The 27,860-nt window shown below is 54.1% G+C and overlaps 1 protein-coding gene across 2 annotated transcripts in view; it reads left to right on the top strand.

Annotated features, from left to right (window-relative positions):
* The window catches only part of ZBTB16 (zinc finger and BTB domain containing 16), a 186,452-nt gene that overhangs the window by 119,341 nt on the left and 39,251 nt on the right, over nucleotides 1-27,860 (top strand). The window contains exon 4 of one of the 2 annotated variants that reach the window (XM_008150146.3): nucleotides 6,265-6,351. The exons of the other annotated variant lie outside the window; for it this stretch is intronic. Within the exon in view, the coding sequence (XP_008148368.1) occupies nucleotides 6,265-6,351 (87 nt within the window). The remainder of the gene's footprint in view (nucleotides 1-6,264; nucleotides 6,352-27,860) is intronic. 2 annotated transcript variants of the gene reach the window in all.

The following is a 27,860-nucleotide window of genomic DNA, read 5'->3' as shown; positions in this document are numbered from 1 at the left end:
CCCCTCCTCCTGCTTGAACCCCCTCCTTCCTGTAGCCCCCGTCTAGCTTTCTGGAAGCATCAGGAAGGAGGGAGACGAAGAGGCCTAGGAAATGCACTTGGTCAGGCGGTGCCTGGCTCTTTTTTAAAAGTCACCCGAGGATATGTTTTGTTGATTTTTAGAGAGAGAGAGGGGAAGAGAGAAACTTGGATCGGTTGCCTCCCATACATGCCCTGACCGGGCATGGAACCTGCAACCTTTAGGTGCTCAGAACAACACTCCATCCAACTGAGCCACCTGCCTCTTCTGCAACACCGACTCTCAGATAAACTCGGCGCCGGGGCTGGGAGTGGCGGTCACAGCAGCGCCCTGCCCGCCCGGAGAGGATCCACTCTGGGTGCAGGCGGGCTCCTTGGACAGGTGGCTCCTGCGTGGACTGGAGGGAGGGTTGCTTCTTTGCTGCAAGGGCGTGAGTCCTGGGCAACGGGGCGGGGGGCCGAGGGCTGATGAGAGGGAGATCTTGCTCCAGAGGAGGAAGACGGCCCCACTTCCGAGCCTCTCCTTTCTTCTCGCCTCAGTGGCCTGGGTTCCAGCCAGAGACTGTGGACCGTGAGCTGTGAAAAGGGGGCAGCAGAGAACCCAGGAGAGTGTGTAGAAGAAGGACTCTGCCACCCCCTAGGGGACAGCCTGGCAGTGCCCGGAATGGCCACTGTCCCTTCCCAGATCAGTTCTGCTCCCAGGAGCCTGGCTGAGGGTTTATCAGGCACTTAGTGGACAGAAACTGCGTCCGGCATGGAGCAGGGCACGGGGGATAGAGAGCGAACAAGATGGGCCAGGCCTCTCGGGGCTTGCCGTCTGCCGGGGGATGGAGCGGAGCCCAGCAGGCAGGCGGCAGAGGGGCTCCCAGGCTCGGCGCTGAGGAGCTGCCAGTGCAGGCAGGTTGGTCCTGTGACAGATAGTCCTGCTCCCTCAACAAGACAGCCACTCACCTTTAAGTCAGAGGACAAGGTGTGTGAGGGAGATTATAGTGAAATATGTCTTTACAAATGTGAGCCTCACCTCACAAAAGATGAACGACCCCCAGATAACTGTACATCGCGTCAGGGAAGCAGCCGTGCTCTGCACGCAGGCGTTCTTCCAGGAGCCGTGGCCCCGGCGGTGCCGAGGGGCTGCTGCCCCTGGCTCTGCGCCTCTGCCCTCAGGCAGGCCGGCCCTTTCCCACCTCGCACTGCCCTCTGGGACTGATTCCTGCTGCTCCCGCATCCCAGGTGAGGCGACAGCCCGTGGAGGTTAGGCCGCCTGCTGAGGGTCACACTGGTGATGAGCTTGGCTGGGATTTGAACTCTGATCTCTCTGACCCGAATCCGAGCTCTTAGCCAGACACTGCTGCTTCCTGGGGTAGAAATGGCATCAGGGCTCTTACACCTGCGAGTGCGTGGGGAGGAACCGCGTGGTACGTTTATTAATGTCCGTGATCTCCTCCCATCCTTACACCAGCTGTGAGCGGGGCGGGCAGGTACGGCCATCCCATCTTACAGACGGAGCTCTTTCATTGAAGTGTGATGACCAGTGTGGTGTCCACAGCGGCGTGCGGCTGAGCCGGGCCTGGGACCCGGCCCTCCCCACCCAGAACGTGCCGTCATCTCCTTTAGTTCACTAAGACCCGCGATTGCCAGGGCGGAGAGCCCGGGTCTAGCCCACCTCATCCTGTGCTTCTCCCTCCTTGCTATTTAATTTCTCTCTCTGCAGCCCATCCCTGACTTGACCCCGTCGCTCGCTCTCCAGCGGCTCCATTCCCACCAGCGGCCTCCTCGCCCTCCCCGTGCTGTGCTGGGGTTCCCACGTAGTGGCGTGCGTCCGTGTCCCCTGCCTGCCCTTCTGCATCACCGGCAGCTCCCACGCGCTCTTCCCTGGCCACGCCGTGTGAAGTGGCACCCCGGCACTCTCAGCCCCTCTTCACTTAAATTCATTTCTCTTTTTATCACTCGTCACCACCTACGTTATGTTTCTTTTACTTTAAAAAATGTGCCTTCCTTGCCCTAACCAGTTTGGCTCAGTGGATAGAGCGGACTCAAGGGTCCCAGGTTTGATTCCGGTCAAGGGCATGTACCTTGGTTGCGGGCACATCCCCAGTAGGGGGTGTGCAGGAGGCAGCTGATCGATGTTTCTCTCTCATTGATGTTTCTAACTCTCTGTCCCTCTCCCTTCCTCTCTGTAAAAAATCAATAAAGTATATTAAAATTAAAATAAAAAAATGTGCCTTCCTCTCTAGAATGTAAGCTCCTTGCAGACAGGGATTTGCCTCTGAGTGCCTGACTGCAGTTCCCCTTTGGCATAGATTTAATGGACATCCCCTGCTTACAGGGAGGATGTGGCCAGGAGTGGCCATCCCCGAGCCGTGCCCGGGAGTTCTCCCGCTCCAGGAGGAGCCCCCGGCAGTGCTGTGGGGGTGAATGCTGCTCATGTGTCCATATGAACCCGCTGTGTGGCACGGGCACCACCTCCTCCCTTCCCCCGGCACCCTCCCAGTGAGGCTGTGTCCGTGCACTAGTGGCTGAGTGATGTCACCGTGATGCATTTTGGGAATTGTCATGTGGTTCATAGACACTTGAGTTGCTCTGAATGCAAACCTGACATCATACGGAAGGCAGCAGCGAACAGCATGTGCACAGTGAACAGGCAGAGACTGTCTTATTGATTAACAGATGAGGCCTCTATTATCGATCAGCGCTTGCCGAGGACATTTATCACTTTTAATTTCAGGGATGCCAAATATTTCTGCCTCTGAGCCAGCCATTACAGAGACAATTTAAAGGTGCAGGCCTCCCTGGGAGAGGGGGCTGCTGCCTCTCTCTGCTGGCCTGTGTGTCCTGGGACTGCCTGCCTGAGCTATTGGGCTACCCTGGGGGGAGTTGGCGCTGGGTTGGGGTGTGCTGGGCTCGATGAACGGGAGCTGATGTCCAGGGCCTCCGTGTGTGAGGAAGGCTCTGACCGAGTGGCTGCGGACAGGAACTTGCACACACTCAGCTCAATTTTGTGACTCCAGCAAGACAGGCGTGGAGGGGGGCTCGCAGGACGCCAGCTGTGGTCAGGTTGAGCCAAGCCAGCGGCTGCCTCGGCAGCGAGCGCTGTTGTGCTGCCTTCCTCTGCACTGTCTGGTGCACACATCCGGCCCTTGATGTCCTACCTGCCTCCTTCCCTTCTCTCGGTCAGTAAAGCAGCCCAGACACCACATCCAGGGCTGTCTTCTAGGAACTCCTCCTACCACATCCCTTTGAAGCGGAGCTCTGGCTTCCTGGGGCTTCCCGGCCCCACAGGGAGCCCTTTCTTTCTAGTCCCCACTTCCCTCCTCCGGCCCCTTCCCCTTCTCTCGGGAGCCATGAGAACGGCTAGAACCAAAGAAAGAAATACAGTTAAAATCAGATCCCTCACAGACCCACGGAAAACCATCCTGGCTAACGATTTGGGGCTGGGGCAGCTTCTCTTGGTGAAGGGCTGGGGCCGCCCCGCCCCGGTCTTCCCGCTCTGGCCCGTCTCCTCTCTGAGGCTCACGCTGCATCTCCAGGCTCAGTGTCTCCAGCTCTGTGACACAGGGTGGCTGGTGGACATCAGGCTTCCTGGCTTTCTTCAAAGCTCTGTAAGCCCCTCCTAGGTCCTGGGGCCCAGGGATGCCCTCCAGCTTGAAGGGAAAGCCAGAGGGGTCATGCTGTTCTCCCTGCCTCCTGCAGAACTCGGCTCCGGCCACCTAGAACAGATGGCAGTGCTTGCTATAAAGCCCCGAAGGAAAAGTTCCTTCGTATCGCCCCTGGGGCACTTTATCACGCGCTCATTCTGTCGGCCAACTAATATTTCCTGAGCACCTACTGAAGGTCAGCGCCCTATAGGGCCTGACAGTCCAGATCTCCTCAGGCTCCTTATCCCCTTCACTGGTGAGAACCGGTTACTGGTGTTTAGTTTAAGACTGAAGGCACACCTTACATTCTGAGTTCTAGCCCTTAAGGGTGTGCTAATACTCCTGGTTTTCAACTTTTAAAGAGCAGTAGAACCATTTTTCCCCAAATAGAATTTTACACAGAACCTTGATATAGTCAAGGGGTAAGTTGGATTTTCACTTCTTTGATTTGAGAGAAGGCAGCCCAGAGCTCACCTCCCTGCCCAGGAGGCATGTCTGCAGGTGGCACCAGGAGGCTGGAGGGCACTGGGCTGCAGAGCAGAGGCTCTGACATGGGCTGCCAGCTTCGGCTCCACCTCTGCTGCTCCTGTGGGACCCGGGGCCAGCTGCTTACCCTGCCGAGCTTGAGGTTCTCAGATGCTAAAGGGGTAGTAATGGTATGCGCTTTAAAAGGTTTTTAGGATCAACTGAAATGGTATGTCCTAAGGACTTAGCACCCTGCAGTGTATGATAAAGTCTCGGGAAATCTGAGATGCTTTGAAAACGCACTGGATTGTTTCTGCTACAGCATTCTGCCTCTTATCAACCCCGACAGAAAACTGAAGCACGGGCACCCTTAGGGAGCTGCTAAGTCATGCCGAGAGGAGCAAAGGCAGCGGCAGGGGAGGGCAGAGCAGCGAGGGCCGGGGTGCTCGGTGCGTGATTCTCCAGTTTTGAAAATAGAAAGGGCCTGGAATAGACGAGGAGTGAGACCAGGCGTCACTCAAGCCCACAGACTCAGGGAGGGTCGAGTGGCGCACAGGGGCCAGTGAGGACAGCTCCCTGCGGAGGCCGGGAAGCCGAGGAGAGGGATTGAGAATCAGTGAGGGCCACTGGATCTTCTTGAGCAAGGAAGTGTGAGGAGTCACGTGACCTTCAAGGGGCCTGCGTCTGCTGGTAGGCTCCGAGGGCCGCTGGTGGTGTGGCGGCCACCCTGAGTCCTCGGTGTCCTGGGCACGGCCCCACAAGGGCCTGGTTGGGACAGAGATGATGGACAGGCAGAAGAAGAGGCATCTAGCAGACATTTGAGGGAAAACGGCCAAGGCTCACACAGGTGCTCCCTGGGTGAGATAACATCTTGAAGACGATGAGCAAGCGGTAAAAAGTCCTGTTTAACTTGACGTTGTGACATGGTCGCTTGGAGCCTTGTGAATAGTGGTTCCAAAAAAGTTTACCAAATGGAATTGCACTGAATTGATGAGTTTCTTCCACAAGTATGTACAGGCATAGGTCCCCCTGGGGCGGAGCAGGTGCGTGCTCCCTCCCTCGGGAGCAAGTGTCCCGAGATGGGACTGGACCGTACGGGGTGCGTCGGAGCAGAAAGAAGGGCTCCCTCCCCCAGACGGGGACAAGGGTAGGGAAGCTGATGCGTGAATGAGGAGTAGAGACCGCTGTACCGAGGGGCCAGGGCGAGGGGCGAGAATGTCAGAGACGGGGGTGCAGAGGGTGTGCAGAGACAGTGTGATGAGGAGGACACAGCTCCTCCTGCAGCCGGGCTGGAGCCTGGAGAGCAGAGTGAGGAAGCAGAGACGAAGCAGGAAAGCGAAGCACACCCAGAAGTGCTTTGTGCCCTGGCCGGTTGCTCAGTGGTTAGAGCGCTGGCCCCAGCACCGAAAGGTCACCTTGTTTGATTCCCAGTCAGGGGCACGTACCTGGATTGTGGATTCCATCCTGGCCCCGGTCAGGGCACGGGCGGAAGGCAACCAATTGATGGGTCTCTCTCACATCAACATTGCTCTCTCCCCTCCTCCTTCCTTGCCTTCCACTCTCTAAAAAGTCGAGGGGAAGGATGTCCCGGGTGAGGATTAACAGACAGACAAACAAAAAAAAGAAGCGCTTTGTGAGCTATCAGGAGGCGGTTGGACTTTACCCAGAAGACACTAGGGAGTCATTCAGTTTTTAAGTGGTCAGCTGCAGGAGGTGGCTGGGGGAGCTGTGGGTTTAGTTTTGGACACACGGAGGTAGGGGTTTATCCAAGTAGAGGTATGTCAGTAATTCCCTTAAAGTATAATCTAGGCAGCAGAGCATGCACCACTCACTCCTCCCCATCCGCACCTGGAGCAGCCCCCAAGTCCCTTCTCACCAGGAGCCCGTCTCTGTTTGTCTTGGTTATTCTGATTTTGTTCCTTCTTCTCGCTGGGAGGGCCCTGGACGGGGTACTTGGAGTTCATGTGGGTGGTGGTTACATCTTTGAGGGCTGAGCCAGGCTGGCTGCTAGGGCCTTGGATTCCCCCTGACATGTCACAGGTGTTCACCCCCTGCCCCAGGTCCACCTGCACGGTTTGGGCCCAGGACCCCACCTCCTAATGGAATGTCACTCTGGGAAATTAGTAACCGCTTCCCCTTTCTTTCAGCGGGCGCCAAAGCCTTTGTCTGCGATCAGTGCGGTGCCCAGTTCTCGAAGGAGGATGCCCTGGAGACACACAGGCAGACCCATACAGGTGAGTCGACTTCGATCCCCATTCTCCAGCTCCTCCACCGTGTGATAGCACATGGAGGTAAGGCATCTCGGCCGCACCCGCTTCCAGCAAGGCGATATCCAGTCATCTCCTGGGGACCGGTGGGGGTGGCTGGGCAGGTGTGACTTTGCCCCCTAAGAGCATTGCCCTGGATTAGGCCCAAATCTCTCTCTAACAGGCCACTGAGCTCCGTCTTCTCAGAGACCTCTTGTACTCTTGTCAGGATCTTTGAAAGTCCGTGATGTTGTCTAAGCATCCCCTTCCTCTGAAGGGTCAGGAAACCCTTTATCCCGTGACCAACTCTGACACCCTTGCGTGGCCCAGTGGCTGGTCCCCCGTCTGCGAGGGTAGAGTCATGGTCTACAAGAAAGCAGTCAGTCTGCACACAGGGTGAACAAGCAACTGTTCCACGTTATTTGACTTCGAAGCATTGATTTCACAGCATCAGCCTCATCTCATCCCTGTGACCAGCACTGTCCTCATCGTGGGTGTGCCTACCGCTCACTGGACACTCCTGAGGTGCCAGGCACCTGTCTCAGTGTCCCTGACCTCACCTGGCCAGTCTCTCAGTAAACGTGTAAGGTTGGAGGCAACTCCCAGGTCAGAGATGAGGAAACTGAGGCTCAGAGGACAGAAGGTGACTTGCCTGAGTGAGGACGGGAGTGGTACAGCTTAGACCGCCTGGGATTAAACCCAGCTAACCTCTTAGCTCTGCCACTTCCTGTTTGCGGGACCATGGGAAAGTTACTTAAATTCCCTCAATTTTGGTTTCCTCACCTGTTAGGAAAGTGGAGTAATGATAGTCCCTACCTCACAGCATAGAGAGTTGTAGGGATTAAATAAGATGTTTTATTTGGGGTGCTTTGCAGGATGTTTGGCTCTTCGTAAGCATTCAGTACATAGTAGTAGATGTATTTAATTTAGTAAGTATGTGTTGCGTCCCTACAACATTCCTGGCACTGTTGGGCCATTTAGGGATAGTAACATCGGTGACAGGCGGCGCTTCTCATGGAACTGTGACCCTAACAGGGCGAGCGTACAGGCAAATAGGTGTCTGATATCCTGCCACGTTATCATAAGTGCCGGTAAGAACATATAAAGCAGGATACAGGTAGGGAGTGATGGGGGGAAAGCGGTGTTTTAATCAAATGGTCAGGGAAGGCCTCTCTGAGAAGGTGGCATCTGAGCGGAGTCCTAAAGGGAGGGAGGGAGCCGCACAGAGCTTTCAAATGCTTGCAGACCACAAGCTGATCAGAGACTTGTAGTTATAAAATATAAAGAACTCCTATGTCTCAGTAATAAAAATACAAATAACCTACATTAAAAATGGACAAAGGATCTGATAGACATTTCTCCAAAAATAGATAGCACAGGGAGGGATGCTCAGCACTGTGAGCGTCAGAAAGTACAGATCAAAATCTCAGCGAGGTCCTGCTTCCCACGGGGCAGGATGTGGCTGTAACAAAAATACGACGGCGAGGAGGGTTGGCGAGGATGTGGAGAAGTCAGAACCCCACGCTGCTGATGGGAGTGCGGAATGGTGCGGGCACTTTGGGAAACGCCTGGTAGCTCCTCCAAAGGTTAAAGCCACCGTATGACAGGGCAGCGCCACTCCTAGGGATGCACCCAGGAGAAACGAACACACACGGGTACACAAGAACTTACGCACACGTTTATAGAGCATTATTCATGGTCGTCAGAAGGTAGCACTAACCCATGTCGGCCCACTGATGAATGGATGAACATCCCATGGAGTATTATTCGGCTATGAAAAGGAACGAGGTACTGATGCATTCCACAGCACAGATGCACCTTAAAAACATCACGCTCTGCGAAAGAAGCCAGACACAAAGGCCGCATGGTGTCCGATTTCATTTATGTGAAACACCCAGAAGAGGCAGGAAGTCCATAGACAGAAAGGAAGTGGGGGTTCCTTTTCAAGTGAAAATGTTCTAAAACTGTGATGGTTACACAACTCTGAATGTATTAGAAACTATTGAACTGTATACAGTCACTCTTAATATGGGTTGGAACTGCGTGTCCACTCACACACGATCTTTTTCAGGAAATAGCTGTACTGTTTGTGCTCTGTGGTTGGGAGTCCGCGGACACGGAGGGCTGGCAGTAGGCATTGATCTATGCCACTTTATAGGGGACTTAAGGATCGTGGGTTCTGAGGGACAACCAAGTTTTGGGGAGTCAAGAGTTATACACGGATTTTCAACTGCAATGGAAGGTCAGCGCCCCTAATCCCCCATTGGTCAAAGGTTAGCTGTGCTTTAAAAGCATGAATTGTACATTGTGTGGTACATGAATTACATCTCGGTAACGCTGCATACACGCATACCACATGCACCTGCACACACACATATAGAGAAGGGGACAGTAGCTCACCACAGGGCTAGAATGGGAGGGTGGCATGACTCGATTTATGTGTCTGGGAGAGCCCTCACCCCTGGGTCGATGGGGACCACAGGAGGGTTTTCGTTGTCAGCTGCTGTACAGCAGTTGATTACAGCAACAGTATCTTTTATCTTGGGCAGTTCTGTGGGTTGACCGCGGTCAGCCGGGCACTTTTCACCTGGGGTCTCGCGTGCGGTTGCAGTCAGGGAGTGTCTGCCTGGGGTATTGTGCAGACTCGGCCGGCCTGGGTGTCCAGTGGCCTCCTCAGCCCCTCGCAGGCTCTCGGTGCTCCCCCATGTGCCCTCCAGAGCCGAGCAGCCTGGACTTCATGACAGCGCCGGGCAGCCCCCCTAAAGCTGGGCGGAGACATGGCATCGCTCCGCCTTGTTTAGTGATTACAGCAGCCACAGGTCAGCCCAGGTTCCGGGCGGACGACGAGAGTCCCTTCTCGGAGGGATGGCAGGCAGGGAGACGGAGAGGAGCCGATGGCAGTCGTCTTTGGACTCAGGGCTGAGCCACCAAAGGGGGGTGGGGGGACTGCAGTGGAAGAGGGGAGCCCCGTGAGCTGCTGCCGTTACAGTTATTGTTGCAAGTACGTCCTCGTCCTGCCTCCTCACCAGGTCTGCTCTCCTGCGTGGGCTGGTGCCACGGGCCTTGGCCTGTGGCAGCGGGAGGAGAGCCTTCTAGGCCGGCTAGGACTCCTCCGGCGCCTGCCTGGCTCCGTTGGAGACAGTGACTGGACCAGATGATTTTGCTCAGGGTCCCAGAGCTGCTTATCTTGAAAGGCAGAGGAGGACCCAGGTCTCCCCGGCCCAGCCAGTTTCTGGTCCTCACGTCACCGAGGATCCCGCTCTGGACGTGCTCTGGGGCTGGGAGGCTGCGTGCGGGCCAGTGTGCCAGGCAGCGCATCCTGTCCATCGGGTTCGTGTGCCGAGCAGGGAGCAAGCTGCCGCTCCGCCAGGCCTGGGGAAGAGGCACAGGCCCGCGGGGGCAGCAGAGGGGGCTCTGTTCGCAAGCGGACCCCGCACCTTCTGGCCTGGCACTCGTTAGGGACCTGACGGTGACCAACACAGACACCTCCCTGCCTCCCCCCCCCCCGCCCCCCGACAGCTTTCTTGAAATATAACTCACCGTACAGCTCACCTGTTTAAAGTGTACAGTTCAGTGTTTTTGGTATATTACTCTGTTAATTTTTAAGGCAGTGGTAAAACAGCTATAATATAAATTTGTCATTTTAACCGTTTTTAACTAATGACCCCAGCCCACTCAGCCTGCTTTTGCTTCTCCTCCAAGCTGAGTGCTTGGAGCTCATGAAGGGGGAAAACAGTTGAATCCCGACTAAGGACGAGAGACCGAGGTGGGTGCTCTGAGAAAGGTGCCCTCCCCGCCGGGGTGTGAGTGTGGGCACGCTCCCCCAGCGGAGAGGAGCGCCTCCTAGTGCCACCGGGCTGGGCTCTCCTGGGCAGAGGTGCAACAGCGGCCTTATCCTCAGCGGAGGGCTGGCACCCAGGCGGCTCTTCCTGACACGTGGCAGAGCTCGCGTGTCACTTCTAGCGCCGTTTCCACGGAACCCCCACACGGCTTCAGACTTCTCTATAACCAGTCATTGGACGAACGCAACTTAAAATCCGGTTGTCATCTCTGTTCTCAAAAAGGGACCCCAGCACAGGGAGAGGCCTGATGGTGAGGAATGCTGGTAGGGGTGCTGGGGAAGCCAGCGGGTGCCCGGGCTGTGGAGAGCCAACAAGAGAGCAGGGAGAGAGCTCCGGAAAGGAGGAGGAATCGAGACCCCGGAGAGTAAAGTAATGGTAGTGCCACCTTATACTTCTGACACCTTAGTTTATAAAACTCTTTCCTGTAGTAAACCCATTTAACAGATGAGAAAACGAAGGTCTAGAAGCCACCCACTAGGAGGTGGAGAGCTGGAACTTGACCCAACTCCAACGTCAGTGCTCTTCCCACGACTCCTCAGCTGCCTGCACATTGATTTACTGTTTAAAGAGAGCATGTCAGAGACCATTTAGCTCATTGATCTCTGATCCGTTTGATTAAGAATCCTCAACGTGCCCTAGCCGGTTTGGCTTAGTGGATAGAGTGTCGTCGGCCTGAAGACCGAAGGGTCCTGGGTTCGATTTTCGTCAAGGGCACATACCTCGGTTGCAGGCTCCTCCCCGGCCCGGGCCTTGGTTGGGGTGTGTGCAGGAGGCAACCAATCAATGTTTCTCTCACATCGATGTTTCTCTCTGTCTTTCCCTCCCTCTTCCACTCTCTCTAAAAATATCAATGAAAACTATCCTGGGGTGAGGATTAAAAAAAAAAAAAGAATCTTCAGCACCCTGATGCCCATGTGCCCCTCCTGAGAGGATACAGATTCCCTGCAACAGACTGGGTCTGGAGTTCCCTGCCTAAGGCCGCCGTGGCGGGTTCACAGAGCTAGCGTAGCATTGTGTCAGATGGGTGATGGTGGGCCGTACAGGTATTCTTGACACTGGAAAGTGAATTTAGTAAAAAGTATTTTCTTTTACATTTTAGCCAAAAGACTGTCATCTTTTGACCCTTTTGTTGTTGTTGTTAATCCTCACCTGAGGATATTTTTTCCCATTGATATTTAGAGAGAGTGGAAGGGAGAGGGAGAGACAGAGAGAAACGTATCGACTGGTTGCATCCCGCAGGCGGCCCCAGAGATTGAGCCTGCAACCAAGGTACGTGCCCTTGACCAGAATCGAACCCAGGACCCTTCAGTCTGAGGGCCGACACTATCCACTGAGCCAAACCGGCCAGGGCCACATCTGACCCTTTTGACGCCACTGAGCCTGGCTCTCTGTCACGGTGTGTGTGACCCACCCTGTCCCCTCCCTCCAAGGTCTTGGTGAGCTCCAGCTGGGGCCCTGGGAGGCCACACTGTGGTTGGGCGGGCTCAGCGTTGTTGCCACACTGCAGTTTTCTGTTTTGGTACAGGGAAGACATGGAGGAGGTAAACAGAGATCACTTTACACCTTTTATGTTATGACAAATACATATTGCAAAACACTGCTGCTTCCAAAATGTTTGGGTGGCAGAGCAGCGAGGAATTAGCAGCTACGCAGCTCCCGAGATGCTCGTACTTCATTCACACATCAGAACTTTTTTACACTTTCCAGCAAAATAAAAAGTGAGAAAGCACACATACACGCACACACATGCACGCACATACACACACGCACACATGCACACACACACGCCCAGCGCACCACTTAGATTCTATATCAGGAAGGTCTTAAATTAGGAAGGAGTTCTTTAAGTGCAGATAAACTGATAAATACCATTAATGGCTTAATTTATACTCTGGGTTTGAAATTTGACACATGGACACTATCTTGGCTCAGGAAACACAAGTGGGTTTGTGCCAGAGGTTTTAATGACCGATCAGTAATATAAATTGCTGCATCACTGCACAGAAATAGCTTCTCCATGTCATTTGATCTGGAAACTTCTCTGGCCAGGCAGCAGTTAATAAATTTAAAAATAATTACCCTCTTTATTCAAAGTCAAACTAATGAGGAGTGGTTTTTACAAATCATAACGTTGTCTAGGCCACTGTACATCCCCATGGGGGACTTGAACAGACCTGGGGGCAGCAGACGGACTGGGTGGCATGAATTAGAGGCAGTTGAGTGAACGTGAGGGGCTGGAGCAGTCTTCAGCATGCCCTGTGGGGTGGGGGAGGGGGGTCAGCAAGGAGGCCTTGGGGGTGACCTGTAGGAGCCTTCAACTCTTTTAATCCATATGTAGGGGACTCAGAGCAGCCACCCTTCCTGTGACCTGAACGTGGGGAGATGGGCCAGTGCTGGTGGTAGGCCGGGCCGGCGCCCATGGAGGAGGAGAGGCAGGTGTGCACACGGCTCCTGGGGGACAATGGACCTGCCCAAAGGAAGGGAGTGGATTGGATGGTCTCTAGAGCGCTTTGCTCCCGGACAAGTGTGGGCCCTAACAGGGCAGAGCAGGTTTGTCTGGCAGGCCTCAGGGAAGAGGGACCCAGGAGCTGATGTCAGAGTGTGAAGTTCAGATCTTCTGTGCATGGTGACGCCTGAACTTGGGAGCCTGTACTTCATTTAGGCAAATGCTAGCCCCATCACTTTCTCGGTGTATGATCTTGGGGAGGTTGCTTAACTTCTCTAAGCCCTGGTTTCCTCTTCGTCGTGTGGGCAATGATGGCGTCTGTCCTGTAAGGCGTATTGTGAGGATTAACTTGACAGTTCAGTGTAGGCCTGGTGCGGAGTAAACACTGGTGTGGTGGTATCATCATCATGCTCCATCGGCGGCCGTGGAGGGCACCCGTTCCCCACCACCGGGCGGGAGCGGTGAAGGGCCAGGTTGGTGGCAGTGGCGGTGGAGGAACAGGATCGGTGGGATCTCCTGGATCCATGACTTGTCCTCTGACTGGGCCGTGTCCCCTGTGCCCACAGACCTAACAGCCACCGGGCCCATCCACGTGCCGTTGGGAGAGGTGAGGGCAGAATGAAGTTCTTCTACATGTTGAACAGTCTCACAGAGCAGATTCTTATTTTAAGGCTCTGGTGCGTGGAGTGCCCAGGGGGACCATAAACCACTCTCTCCTCCAGCCCCTCAGGGGGACACAGTAAACCACTCTCTCCTCCAGCCCCTCATTTGCCCCATTGGCCCGCAGTTAGTAACCTGGATTTGCTGCCTATCAGAGTACTCTATGCAGCTGGTTCATTTCGTTATTTCTCATTCACTTACTTCCCAAGTTTCAAAGTACCTACTATGTGAAGGGCCTTGGTAAACCCAATACCTAACGGTGAACAAAGCTGCCTTTCTGAGGGTTACAGTGCGGTGAGGGAAATGAACGTGCAGGGTGAACCTGCCTTGGGAACAGATAGTGCATAGCTGTACTCTCATGGACACTAAGGAGTTAGATTTATTAAGGCCTCACGGCAGCCCTAAAACATAGACACTCTTTTCTCCCTATTCTTCGCTACAGAAAACAGACCTGGACATGTTAAGGAAGGCCAGCCCAGGAGGGAGCTAGAAAGCGGGCCTCGGGCTCCTGCACCCCAGAGCCCGTGTTAGCCCTCCCCATGGGGTGTGAGCATTGAACCTAATGTGCAGACCAGGGGGTCAACTCTGCCCGGCCAACAGCCTAGGGAGCCAGGGCTCAGAAGCCCATATTTGCAAAAGGGGTCAGTTAAGAACAAACAAGCCAAGCAAGAGTTAGGACCCACGAGTTCTTCCAGTCCAAGATTCTCTCCACCCTGACTACAAAGTAAGGGCTTTCTTCTACTGGCCTAGAAAAGGTTGCTGAGTTCCCACAATCCTGTGTCACACAGGAAGCCATTCAGGCAGATGCAAATGTTTAGATGCTGGTTCTCCCCTCTCTATGTTGTCTGCAAGAGGGTCCTGCAGACCAGAAACCGCTAACACACCTGGCGAGGGCCAGCAGCTGTGCTGTGGGATCTGCCGGCCCTCGGGCAGGGAGCAGGGGCTGGAGGGAGGCCTGCCCAGGGCCCTCACGCTTGCCCTGCGAGGGAGGCTAGGAGGCACCTTCCCGCAGCATTGGACGGAGGCGGCGGCGAGGCACACACCCCACAGCTGTGTGACCACCCCGTGGAAGGAGCAGAGCGGCACCCCACTCTGTGTGTGCTACCTGCTTACCCCCCCCCCCTCTCTCCTGACATGTTAACGGTGCTTCAGAAAAGCTTCGGGGTCAGTCTCTGGCTCCGAAGTCCAGAGTGGAAAGTGAAGTCCTTGTCTGGAGGACTTTCTGTGGCAGGTGAGCGTGGGAGGGGCGGCAGGAGCAGCAGGCGGGGAGGGGACCTGAAGGGTAGCAGTAGCATTCCTTCCCTCGGGGTGGCTGCCAGCTCTGCTCCTCTCCTGCCCAGGCCCTGGCATGAGGGGCAGCCCTGGCACTGAGCGAGGGCGGCTGGCCCCGGTCCCACAGCGGTAGGAAAACCAGCAACTGTTCTGGCCCCTCCTCCCAAGGTCAGCCTCCTGGTGCCCGGCCCCAGAGAAGCTGGGGAAGGGAGAGGGGCCAGCTGATGAGAAACAAGTTAATCTACTTAAAACTTTACGTGGAGAAAAAGGCAGGGCGGGCTTCCCCTGCCCGTGCCGGAGGGCAAGGTCATCCGTAGACACGTGGGCTCCATGCAGGTCGGCGTGACCTCCTCATTGAAAACATAATAGCGTTTGACTTTTCTAAATATCAAGGGTGATTTGTATAGCGTTTCATGTGGTGCGCCAAGAAATCGAACCTGAGAAAGCCGGAGCTCGGGCGGCCGCGGGACGTCAGAGGCGCTTGGGGAGGAGAGTCATGTGCTGCCAACAGTGTGCGCCGTAGACCCGTCGTGACCTCGATGGATGCTGTGACCATAAAGGCATGCTTCCTGCCTAATATAGACTTTCCCTTCCCAGCACGGGGTGCTCGGCTCTGCTGAGCCGCCCGCTGTGGGCTAGGGCAGGACAGCCAGCTGTCACCTGCCGGCCCAGACAAGACCTTCTCTGCTGTTCGCCCTAGTGGCTCCCGGGCCCTTCTAGCCACCTTCTGGATGGCGCCCTGGTGCTGCTGTGAAGTGAATAAACTATTTTTAGGGCAGTTTTAAGTTTGCTCCTGTATGGGAAACTAAAACTGAGCGGAAGGTGCCGAGGCCTCAGGCCCCCGCCCCACTCCTGCCCAGCCTCCCCGCCATCAGCATCCTCCCCCGAGGGGCACGTCACCCCCCTCCCCCCAAAGTCAATAGTTTACATTACGGTTTCGTCTTGTACCCGCCATAGTTGCATCCTACAGGACAGTTCGGCCGTCCTAAAAACCCTCCTTGCTCTGTTCACACCCCAGTGGTTTTTATGTGACGCGTCACTGCTTTGGGCATCGGCGGGTCGCTGATCTTGAGGTCTGAGGAGGAAAACTGGCCCCAGGCGGGTTTGGTTAAGAAGAGGTTGTAACTCACACACTCGTAGAAACGAGTGTCTGCTTAGTGCCAGACGTGTGCTGGGCGGTCAGAGTCCCGCAGCCGCATCCTCACCAGCGCCCTTCGCGGCAGAAATGGCAGGAGCATGGTCGTGGGGGCAGCGCGGCGTTGGGAAACGATGATGCAGTAGGAGGAAGAGGAGAACCGAGTTCTCACCCTGGCCTTGTCACAGGCCTGCTTTATGACGTGGGACAAAACCCTTTGTTTATCTGCCTCTCAAATGTTGGGTGTAGGAATTAGGGGGAAGTGCTGTTTGGGGGTTTTGCGGTTCCAAGCACAGCCTGAGATCCTGACCTTGTATGATGGTCTGCATTTTTCTCAGCCTCGGTTTTCACATTTGTAAGCCATGTTAACAATATGGGCCGTCATAAGGACTGTGTGAAATAACGCGTGGACAGAGCTCAGCCCCGTGGCTGGGAGGCAGCGCACCTGCCTTCAGTGCGGCTGCTCGGTCATTCCTTTCAATGTCTCCGTCTCTGTCCCTCCTCAGCAGGTAAGTATGTGCTTCATTGTATTTAGAAGCTTTTTCAGTAAAAATTTAAGTGCACACTGTGAGTGACGAAGGGACTAAAGATGACCTTTTGCCTTTTATTTTTTATATATTTTTATTGACTTCAGAGAGGAAGGGGGAGAGAAACATCAATATGAGAGAGAAGCATGGATCGGCTGCCTGCTGCACACCCCCTGTCGGGGATTGAGCCCCCAACCCAGGCACATGCCCTGACCGGGAATTGAACTGTGACCTCCTGGTTCCTAGGTTGACGCTCAACCACTGAGTCACGCCGCCGGGCAGTCTTTTGCCTTTTAAACCTAGTCTAGAATTTGAGGGGAATGACAGAATGTGACCCGAGGACTGTTGCCTGGGGCTGGGACTGTGCCCAGACTTCTGCCTGCTGGAGACGGTCTGAGGCAGCCCTTGTCGCTGCACCTCCAGGGCGGGTCACTGCCTGGCTGGCAGGCATGGGGCTCACAGAAGGACTGGGGTCCCGGTTTGGGGACAGTGGTGAGTCCAGTGGGACTTTCTGGGTACCCAGTGTCCTCGCTGTGCAGAGCTGCTCCTTCCCTCGCAGCATCGTCCTCGCTCCAGCTCCCGCCTGTGCTCAGGCCGGACGCCAGCCTACTCAGCCCTCTGCGCCCTCCCCACCCACTCAGCTCTCCGTGCCCTCCCCACCCACTCAGCTCTCCGCGCCCACTCAGCTCTCCGCGCCCTCCCCGCCCACTCAGCCCTCCGCGCCCACTCAGCCCTCTGCGCCCTCCCCACCCACTGAGCTCTCTGTGCCCTCCGCGCCCACTCAGCCCTCTGCGCCCTCCCCACCCACTCAGCCCTCCGCGCCCACTCAGCCCTCCGCGCCCACACCCAGCCCCGCAGCTCTCCTGTCTCCCTTCTCTGCTGCCTTCCAGCTCCTGCCCCTTCCTCCCCGCTGCCCCCCTTCTCCCTCGAGACACCACTGCTGCCCCGTGACAGAAAGGAGTTAATAAAAACCAATGTGTAACCGAAACTTGAAAACCCATAAATCGCCTTGTTTTTTCTAGGATGTTGGTAGCATTTTGATTTAATAGTTGGACAAACACAAGGGCCTATTTTATTCAGAGTTTACAGGCCTCAAGGCTGTTATTCCTCCAAATTTAATGGCATTGAAATTGCAGGGTTTGCTATAATTTGCCTATCGCTTTCTGCTCCGCCATTGATGTTTATTGTCGGCGGGATGGAATCTCGCTCCCACTCACTTAGATAACATGTCTGTTAAACATTTAGATAATTGCACCATCATTAACTTGTCACATCATTTTAGAGACTCAAAACAGAAGCAGGGTAAGTAGAGGTACCAGAGGGGTGGGGGTGGCGGGAGGGGGCAGGTGAGGAGGAGGGAACCCCTCCTGAGTTAAACCACAGGAGGTGAGGGTTGGTTTCAGTCTTGGCGTTGCACGGGGGCGTCTGAGTGAGTGAAGGTGTGCGCTGCAGAGCTGTGCCAGCCCTGGGCCCGTGCGGCAGGTGCTCCGAACCCTTGGTGGCCCTCTCATTCCCAGCGTTGGCCTTCAGGGACCAAAGACCAATTTTCTAGCTTCCCTTAGGGATGCTGAGTACAACATGACATGTAATTACAACGCATGGAGAACAGCCCACCTGTCCAAAGGTAAGGAATCTGTTGATTATGGTACCTGAGTTAGAAAGATGCCCATGGTGTTTGGGTGATAAAAGCTGGTTAGAGGAAACAGTTATATAGTGTGATCCCATTTAATATGAAATACGGAGCCTTCCTGTAAGATTATGGAAGACTCTATCTGTTAACAGTGATTATCTTTAGAGAATGGAATTACAGAGCAAAGAGGGTTTTACTTTGCTTTATCTACTTCTGGATAATCATTATTAGTATTGCCCTGGCCCGTTTTGCTCAGTGGTTAGACTGTCAGCCCGCGGATCGAAGGGTCTCGGGCTCGATTCCTGGTCAAGGCCACGTACCTAGGTTGCAGGTTCTCCAGCCCTTGCGGGAGGCAACTAATCAATGTGTCTCTCTCACATGGATGCTTCTCTTTCTCCCTCTCCTCCCTCCCTTTCATTCTCTCTAGAAATCAATGGAAAAAATACTCTCTGGTGGGATTTAAAAAAAAAAACAAAATATAATAAACATTTATTTTTATTTATTATATGATCATTAGTTACAGGCACGTATCATTTATATAAATTTAAAAAGTAACTTCACACTATAAATAAGAAAAATATCACCCTTGAGTCTCATTTTTTCCATGGAGAAGGACTTTTTAAAACAAAGGCTACAAGTGCAACTAGAGCGCTTTTCAGAGAGATCCAGCACATCAATATCTCTGTCACATCATTTTAGAGACTCAAAACACTGGCAAATGCCTCAGTTTCCCCACTGTGAGGACAGGTAAATGCCAGAGGGAGAACTCGGTGCCCTGGGAATGGGCCCGTGCCAGCACTCTCAGGTCCCAGCAGCTGTCCCAGCTCACCAAGGGCCGGGCAGAGGGAGTGCGTAGCAGAGACTGTCCTTACACCTCAGTGAGGACAGGTCACACCTGGATGGGTGACAGGCCCGGGGTAAATAGCAGTGAGCTCCCACTCCTCAGAATGGGGAATTCTGGGAGCAGCTAAATGTCACGGAGCTTGACATCTAAAACGACCCCCCAGAAATTCTGTGGTGTATGTCCCCTGGCCCCATGTGGGTGGCAGGTGTGGCTGCGGCCTGTCTGCCTGGCTGTGGACACCATGCTCTCTCCTGCGTCCCAGGGCCTGTTCTGTGACTTGGGCAAAGAGAACTCACTGATTGCTTCTCACGGCTGGTGCACACCAGGGACACACAGGAACGGGAAAATGCGCAAGTCCGTTTCCATGATTGTACTGTAAATAATGCAGGTGTTTGGGTCTGTAAGGGGCAACAAGGTGAATATTTTATAGACTGTAAGCTAAATATGCTTATATTTAGAAAAGCAGCGTAAATATTTCATATGCTGCAGCTCAGATTCCTGCTCAGGGGATGAACAGGACTGGTGAGGCCGTGGGGGAAGGTGGGGATGCGGTAGAGCCCGGGTAGAGGGGCAGAGGAGTAGGAAACTTGGCGGTAGAATAATACTTTGCAGTACACGTATGTGTATGAGATAGGGGTGCAACGAAGGCAGCTCTCAGTTACCAGGAACCCAAGTAGTTGGGAGTCTCAGATTTTTTAAGCCTTGTTAAATACCCTGTGTTTTTCTTTAATGTGAGACACAAATGACAACCTAATAACAAGATTTTATTTTCAAAAAGCAACTTTCAACCCAAAAGAATTGAGACCATACTAATACATAAAAACTTATACCTGAGTGTTCATAGGTTCATAGTAGACAAAAAAAAAAAAAAAATAGAAACTATTCAAATGTCCATCAACTGATGAACAGATAAACAAATGTGGTCTATCCACACAATGGAATATTACGCTAGGCTAATATGCAAATCAACCGAACGGTGGAACGACCGGTCCCTATGACACGCACTGACCACGGGGAGCACCGCTCAGCTAGAAGCTGGGCTCACGGCTGGCGAGCACAGTGGCGGTGGCTGGAGCCTTGCCTGCCTCCGCAGCAGTGCTAAGGACCCCTCAAGGGATGTCCGCCTGCCAGCTTAGGCCCACTCCCCACAGGTGGACATCCCCCGAGGGGTCCCGGACTGTGAATAGGGCGCAGGCTGGGCTGAGGGGACCCTCCCCCCCAGTGCACAAATGTCATGCACCGGGCCTCTAGTTCAGCCATAAAAAGGGCTCAGTACCGATACATATTACAACATGACGAATGTTGAAACCAGCATGGAAGAAGCTGAGCACAGAAGGCTACGCACCGTATGATTCCATGTGTATGAGATGTTCAGAGTAGGCAAACCTCTAGAGATGCAGCACATTAGTAGTCGCTAGGGAGGAGGGAAGGGGAGAATGGAGAGTGACAACGGATGCGTGTGGTTTCTTTTGGGGTGAAAATGTTCTGGAGTTAGATAGTGTTGCTGGTGTTTGTACAACTTTGTGAGTACATTCAAAGCCATTGAACCATATACTTTTACTTAAAAAGGTGGATTTTGTGATTTGTGAATTATATTTAAACTAAAATGGAGAAACAGATTCCAGGTATTTGTTGGATTTCACAGACTCAGCACGAGCCTGGCCCTAACCCTAATGCTGCTGCACCACAGGTCTGTCTGGACGGGGGCGGTTTCTATACCGGTGGGCGACCTTCCAGCCAGTGTGGGGCCTTTGGAACCAGTCTGTCCTTGCAAGAAGTAGGGTGGCTCAGGTACCCCCGTCCTCCATTTTCAGAACTGGGAAGGAGGAGAGAATCGGGTCAGGACCATCGATGGGAGAAGGATGTGCCTCCGACGTCCGCAAAGCCAGGGGGCAGGGAGCTGCCTTCCGTGTAGGTCTCAGGGAGAAAAGCCGGCCCTCCTCGTGCCTGGCGGAGCGCTCTGGCCATAGGCAGGACGGGACAGCCTGGGCCGGTTTTAAGAAAAGAATCACTCAGCCAGGTAACATGTGTTTAGTGTAGAGAACGTAGAAAATATATGCAAACAAAAGAAATGTGTCCCCTGAAGTCCCACCGTCTTTTTCAGTTTTTTCGTAAACAATACTCAGGTGTTTCGTAATCCGTTCCTCGAGTGCCAGCAAACCTGGGTCTTGCTGGTGTATTTTCGTGGTTTCCTAAGCAGTCTCCCCAGCCCCGTTCACCTTTTTCTGTAGGCCTCGAGTGCTGGCTTGAGTGCTGGGACGCCCCTTTGCCCTCCTTGCTTTGCGGGGGCCAGGCCTCATGTCTGAAGGACCTTCCAGGGACTGCAGGCAGGAGCGGAAACTGACAGAGGCAGCACGATACCACCTCTGACCTGCCACTGCTCTGCTCTGTCCACAAGACAAGCTGCGCTGGCCAGGCGCGCTAGAGGCAGCGTTCACTCGGCCATTCTAGGCAAACTGGAGGTGCTGGGAATGTCCCCGGTCCTCCCATTCCATCTTCACAGAAGCTGTTCCCCTTTGGTTTTCTAGCCTTGCAAATGGCCACTCGCCCGGGCAGGACCTGGGCAGGTAATTCACCTCCTCTGCGAAGTTAAGGAATGGCACTGCGCCCATCGATGTCCTTGCCAAGTTAAAACCCAGAGTTAAGTACCAAGTTAAGCGTCTCCACATGTTAAGTGTCCCAGGCCCATTCAGGGGAGCTCTCCTGCAGGACACCCCAACTGGTGTCAGGAAAGGGCTTTTCTTTCCGAATTTCCTTCTCTGAACAGTCGGAAAAGTAACTTCACGGAGGGTTGCAGGTTTGGGTCAGACGCAATGTTCCCTGCTCCCCACTAGGAGAAGATCCATTTCAGATTGGAAATGGCTTTGTCTCTAAGTGCCCATTGTCAGATGGGATGCTCATTCCCCTCAACCAAACAAATATAACATGTTCCAGCCCCGGCTCGAATTTTCTATTACTGTTTCACAGGACTCCAGAGAGTTTTAAGATAGCAATTTGATTAAGCTTATGGGGAAGATCCCATCAGATAACATTCTTTTTCTGCAGGTAGAGATAATGTGTTGGAGTATTAAGTATGTTTTAAAGGTAATTATCTTTTCCATATTCATTTTAGTTACAGGAATTGAAAAGGGGGAGACTTTGCATCTGAAAGCTGCCCCCTGGGCCCTGGAGTCGCTGGGCCTTCTCTCCTCTGGGACGCACACTTGAGGTTTTTGACAAATGAATGAGTGCCGAGTGTTTTTCTATTTTGAAATGGCTCCGGCTCCGGCTCCAGAGAGGTGGCTCCAGAAGGCGGGGTCTGGGCCTGACTTCAGCAGGCCCCCTAGCTTGCATTCTCGTTCTGGAATACTTTTGGGCTCCCGTTTTATGCTCCTGCATGCCAGGAGGGGGCCTGGTGCTACTCAGAGGACTTGCCTCATCCACCTTCCAAAAGGAGAGCCTGGAAGGATCATGTCCATATACCAGGCCCAGGTTGGGAAAGACTAACTCATGGTCCAGGCTTCTAACATGGGGAGGCTCCTCGACTTCACGGCTGGAGCAGAGGGCACAGGGAGGGTGACCCTGAGCCTCAGCGAGGTCCAGGGACTTGTCCAGAGTCACACGGCACGTTCGAGAGACACACTGTGCACTGGATCCCAGGAGTCTTGGTCTTGGACCAGCCCGCCTGTCCCCCAGACAATAATCCTCATCTTTCCTGGAAATCTCCAGAGTAGGAGATGCTGTCCCCTTGTGGTCTCCTTGGCAACCCGTTAGTCAGGGTCCGCCCCCAGGGAGAGCCGCCAGGGCCCCTGAGGGCTTGAGGAGCCCAGAGCGAGCCCAATGCTGACACTCTCAACCGCCTCAGACCTCCTCTGTCTACCAGCCGTGCTGTTCTGAGCACTCTGAAATATTTCAAAATAGGAAAATCAGACCCAAATCCTGCCCTCAGACTGCTAACCAATGCTAGGGAGGAAAACACACATGTACCTAAAAAGATAAGTAATGCTACAGGGCAGCCAAACGTGGCGTGCGCTGGGGGTTAGTGTAGTGTGTGTAGTGGGACACGTCCCTTTGTCAACCTGAGATCCTACCTTCTGCCGCCCGAAACCCCTGGTCCCACGTTTGCCCACCTGGCATCTCTGCCGATCACCTGGGCACCTGCCATTGGATGGCTGCAGCCTTGGTCTGAAGGCAGCCGACTCTGGAAAGGACCCCAGATGACAGGTTTATTTGACATTTAAGACCCCAGGCTGGTGCCGTGCAATGCCCATTGTCTTTAATTCCCGCCTCATTCCCACCAGACCGGGTGGCGTGGAGAGGTGGATGCGACTCAGTGGGCCCAGGCAGGGTGAGTGCTTGGCCTCGTGCCCTAGATTCTAAGTACAGATGTCGCTGGCATCTTATGTGCCCACCCAATGTTGCCTCTCCTATGCGTAGCCTTCAAAATACCCTCATTGTCTTACCCCAGCTGCACATTGAAATCATTTGGGGGAGCTTTGAAAACACAACCAAGGGCTCCCCCTCCAAACCTGTTAAGTCAGAATCTGGCCCCAGGTGAGAGGTGGTGTTTCACAGCTCCCGGGAGACCCCAGGGCGCCTGGCCAAGGGGAGAACTTCCGGATGGGGGAGATCGGAGACCACTGTGTGCCCCGAAAGGGTGTCACAATCAGAGTTGGGCCTTCCCTCTGTCGTCCCCTACAGTGTGTTCATAAAGAGCCACGGACAATTTCCCATTCTCTGCTACTGTTATCTGTTGTCTCCTCCACATCTTCCCTACCCCACACTCGCACGTGTCTGGTCTGCCTGCCCTATTCGTAGCTCAGATGTTTCCGTGACGGACTGATGTTTGCACCTCCTCCCCTCGATTCATGTTGAACCCTAACCTCCAATGGGATGGATTTGCAGGGGTGAGGCCTTTAGGCAGATGGAGATGAGGTCATGGGGCGGGGGGCCCTCTCAGTGAATTAGTGCCCTTATGTGAAGAGGAAGAGCCTGAAGCGCGCTCTCTCTGCCATGCGAGGCACAGCTGGAACGTGGTTGCTGGCAAGCCAGGAGGAGAGCCTCACCGAGAACCCAACCATGCTGGCCCCCGGATCTCAGACTTCCAGCCCCCAGAACTGGGAGAGAGAAAGGCCTGTTGGTGAAGCCATCATGGTGTTTGTTACAGCAGCTGGAGCAGAGAAGACCGTGTGTCACACTTTTCCCCCAACTAAGCAGCGAACGCGTTTCCTCCTTTGGTCTCCTGCACGGGGCCATCTTGCTGCTCCATGACTTTGGGTCTAGAGCATTGGTCCCTGAGCCCTTGTGCTGTGTCAGGATACATAGTCACTCAGTCAGTACCTATTGTGTGTTTAACCAAAAGCAGTAAAGTGAGCTTCCTGGTTGGAAGCCAGAAAGTAGAATCTGTTCTCGTCTGAATTCTGAGTTTTGCTCTTTACTAGCCAGCTGTGTGGTCTTGGACAACTCGCTCAACATTTGCAAGGTTCACATTCCTTGTCTGAAGCGTTAGAGCACCACCCTTTATCTATAGACCCCAAAGGTGGGTGTGAGGCCAGAATGATCTTGGACAGAAGTAACATCTTTGCAAGGTGTAAAGTACAATTCACATTGGAGGTGTGGTTATAACTGCGATGTCTCTTGCTACCCTCAGGGCTGTGGCTTCAGGATGCCCTACTAGGCCAGGGCCCCAGCCTGTGCCCTCTGCACCGCCTCCCATCCTGTCCTCTCAGGCCCTCCCCTTCTCTGGCTTCCCCTGTTGCACCTGCCGTGCTCTCCTGCACGTACAAGGAATGCTGTATGAAAGCATTATAGCATATTTTTAATTACAGAGAAAAGAAACGGAAGCAGGCTGTTCCATTCAGTAGTTAACTGTTCAGTCACTGAGGGGCAGAAGTTTGGAGGAGCAGTATCCTAGGATGTTTGACTAAATGTGGTCGGAGTAGGACAGTGAGACAGACTCCACCCGCAAGCCATTCCACCTCCATAACCTCTAGTGTAGAGAAGGTTTCAGAAGGAAGAGATTCCCTAGACCAGTGGTCGGCAAACTCATTAGTCAACAGAGCCAAATATCAACAGTACAACGATGGAAATTTCTTTTGAGAGTCAAATTTTTTAAACTTCTTCTAACACCACTTCTTCAAAATAGACTCGCCCAGGCCGTGGTATTTTGTGGAAGAGCCACACTCTAGGGGCCAAAGAGCCGCATGTGGCTCGAGAGGTGCAGTTTGCCGACCACTGCCCTAGATGATCACTCTTTCCTCATTCATCAGCGAGGATTAGAGCACCCACTGAGGGCATCGGTGCCAGCATCCAAAATAGCCTCCCCCCCCCCCCCCCCCGGGGCTTGGAAGAGGGCTGTGATAGAGGCGTGCCCTGGTAGCATGCAGGGAGGCAGGTACCCAGCCCTGATGGGGGCAGTGGGCAGGGAGGTTTGGAGGCCGAAGGGGAGGCTCAAACAGAGCTTTCTTCTCACCTTCGTCTCTCCTGCTTTGGGGTGCACTTACTTTGTGGGGGTGGTGAATGCTTTGCTCTGCGCGTCTTGTAGAAGGAACCTTTGTGTGTTACTAATCCCCTTCCTTTCTTGGGTTCCTGTTTCTGGGCTAGTGGTGCCTGGCTTTGTGGAGGGAGGGAGGGAGGGAGGGAGGGAGGATATAAAAGGGCAAGACAGGAGACTCCGGTGCTTGGACTCAGAGCCTCCACATTCCAGAGACCCCCCAGGGGCCCCTCTCCCTGGACCCTTCAGCTCCAGAAGGCCATTGTGCGCCCTCCTGGCCTCTGACCCCGGGGCTCTGGGAAGCAGCAGGTTGTTGACACTTGGACAATCATTTCTTGCAAGGCAACTGCCTCCCTCCGGAGTTCTCTCTGCCTTGGGGTGGTGACTGTTCCCCCAGCCAGGAGGGGAGAGGGAGGTGAGGGAGGAGGGAAATTAGCTCTGGGCCAGAGTGGGAGGACAGGAGGGGGCTCCTCAGTCTCGGCCCCCCAGGCAACTTCCCCAGTGTTCTCTCCTCTCACCTGTCAGCTCAGAAGCGCGCCCTCCCCAGGGGCCAGCCTCGGGAAGAGTTCAGGGGCACATTTCTGGCCTGGAGTTCCTCCCAGCTTGGGGAGGGTCTCACGTTCTCCTGGGAGCCGTGTGTCTCCAGGGAGGATGCCTGTCTCTTGTCTCCTGCAGCCACAGGAGCAGAGGCGATCGCCAGCCCTGGCGCTGCTACTTGTTAGGGGCGAGACTTGGGACAGGCCGCTTGCCCTGTGAGACGCTCAGTGCCCTTCGGTAGAATGGGGTTAAAACCTACACTGACCGCATGGGACCGCAGTAAAGCCTTGAACGGCTGTGAACGCCAGCACCTTGCACGGTGGCGCACACGTGTGGCCTGTTTCTCCCAGAGCCGAGGCTGCGTCTTGTTCCTGAGCGTGGGCTTGCCAAGCATTCTCCTCGCCCTCCTGTTTCCGAATGCATTTCAGGAAGCATTATTCAGAAGAGGGTGAGAGGTGACGGAGGGACTCTGACATTTTTAAAGTGCCACTTGGCATTCCTTTTGCCCTGGCCCCCATAATAAATAACTCGAACGGCAAGGCCCGGAGCTGGGATGTTCGGTCCAGATGAACCGAGGGTGCGTCTCCAGCCAGGAGTCCCCGGTTCGCGGACCTGGTCGGTACCATTTCCCCAGCGACGGGCAAAAGCCCTCTTGCTAAGCTACAGAAAGTCTCCCTGGTGTTTTAATTCTGGAAGAAGCGGATTAGTGTGGCCATATTTAACCTTTGACCCCAACACAAAAGCATTGTCAAAATTAGTCACCAAGAGGCTCTGTCTTCCTCTCCCCGCCCCCATGTCCCTGTTGGCCGGGGCTGGTTTAGCATCTTGGTGAACTTCTTCCGAGTAAGAGTCTGGGTCCGGAAGCATGCTGCTGCCCAAGAGACTGCAGGCGGGTCCAAGGTGGGCCGGGGCAGAGGCGGAACCTGGCCCTGCAGTGGGGCCGGAATTTATGGACTGGATTTTAAAACGCTCTCTCTTCTGACCCAGCCTCGATCTTGGCTGTGTTGGAAACTGGAGTCTATTCAGAGGCTGTAGTGATATTTATTCATCAGAAGTTCCTTTAATGCCTCCTTCCACCCGGCTGCTGAGCGGCCCAAAAGCACTGTTTGCTCTGCAGGGATCTGTAGGTTGGGGGTCGAGTGGAGGTGTATCCGGACCTGGGTCATTTCTCTGGGTTTAAATCCCATCCTCCCTGTCGTTTCCTCATTTTGCCCTCGGGCAGATCATTGGAAACCTGAGCTGCAGCTTCCTCATCCGTAAGATGGGCCTCAGAATAATGGTGCCCACCTCTTGGAGTGCTTTCCGAGGATGGGTATCAGGATACACATGAAGCGCTTAGAAGGGCACTTGGCACTTCCTCCGTGTTTAGCACCTGTTAGCTACTCGTGTCATTATTACCGTGGTCATCGGTATCATCATTGTTGGTTTCTCCTCGCCCTCCAGGTCCGGGCTGGCTCCTGCCTCTTGCATTCATCCTGCGAGACCCCACCCGTGGGCCTTGGTTGGTGGCCTGTCCCATCGCCTGCCCCTTCCTTCCCCAGCTTCCCTTGCAGTCGTTTTTGGAGTCTCCTCGTGGATGCGGGAGGGGGAGGAACGCTGCTTCATTTCCTACCAGGAGCCCGACTTGCAGTGGGGACTGGGCGGGAAGCGCTTTATAAGCTCGCGATGAAAGCTGTAAAGCGAGATGGTCAAGGATCCGGCTGGCCAGCCCCAGGATTATGGCGACCCTGGAATGCCTGGGGCCTCTTAAGAAGCCAGTGTCTATTTACAGTGTATCTCTCGTAAACCGCCCTGGCCAGGGCAGGGGGACGCGCCCTCCTGGCATGTGATTGATTATCTGGTATTTATGCCATTGAGGACTTGTCAGCGGTTCAGGGTCAAAGGGTCATCTCATGTGTCTTGCCGCCAGTCCACCTCCTTTTGTACAGTGTGGACGGGCGAGCTGTGCACAAAACAGCTTTTTCTTTGCCTCGGGAAAAGAGGGAGGGGTGGGGGGCGTGTCAATGAAATTTTTTTTCAACCTTTTCTGAATAGTGTCCTTTTAATTCTAAAGAACTTTTAATTAAAAGTAGAAGGAAAATTCATCTTGAGGAGGTTTAACTTACCTTAACAGATACTTTTGTGTCCCAAGA

Source organism: Eptesicus fuscus, chromosome 13 (genome assembly GCF_027574615.1).
Source record: "Eptesicus fuscus isolate TK198812 chromosome 13, DD_ASM_mEF_20220401, whole genome shotgun sequence".
Lineage (NCBI taxonomy): Eukaryota > Metazoa > Chordata > Mammalia > Chiroptera > Vespertilionidae > Eptesicus > Eptesicus fuscus.
The sequence above is the reverse complement of the archived record's forward strand: the minus strand, read 5'-3'. Positions and strand labels throughout refer to the sequence as shown.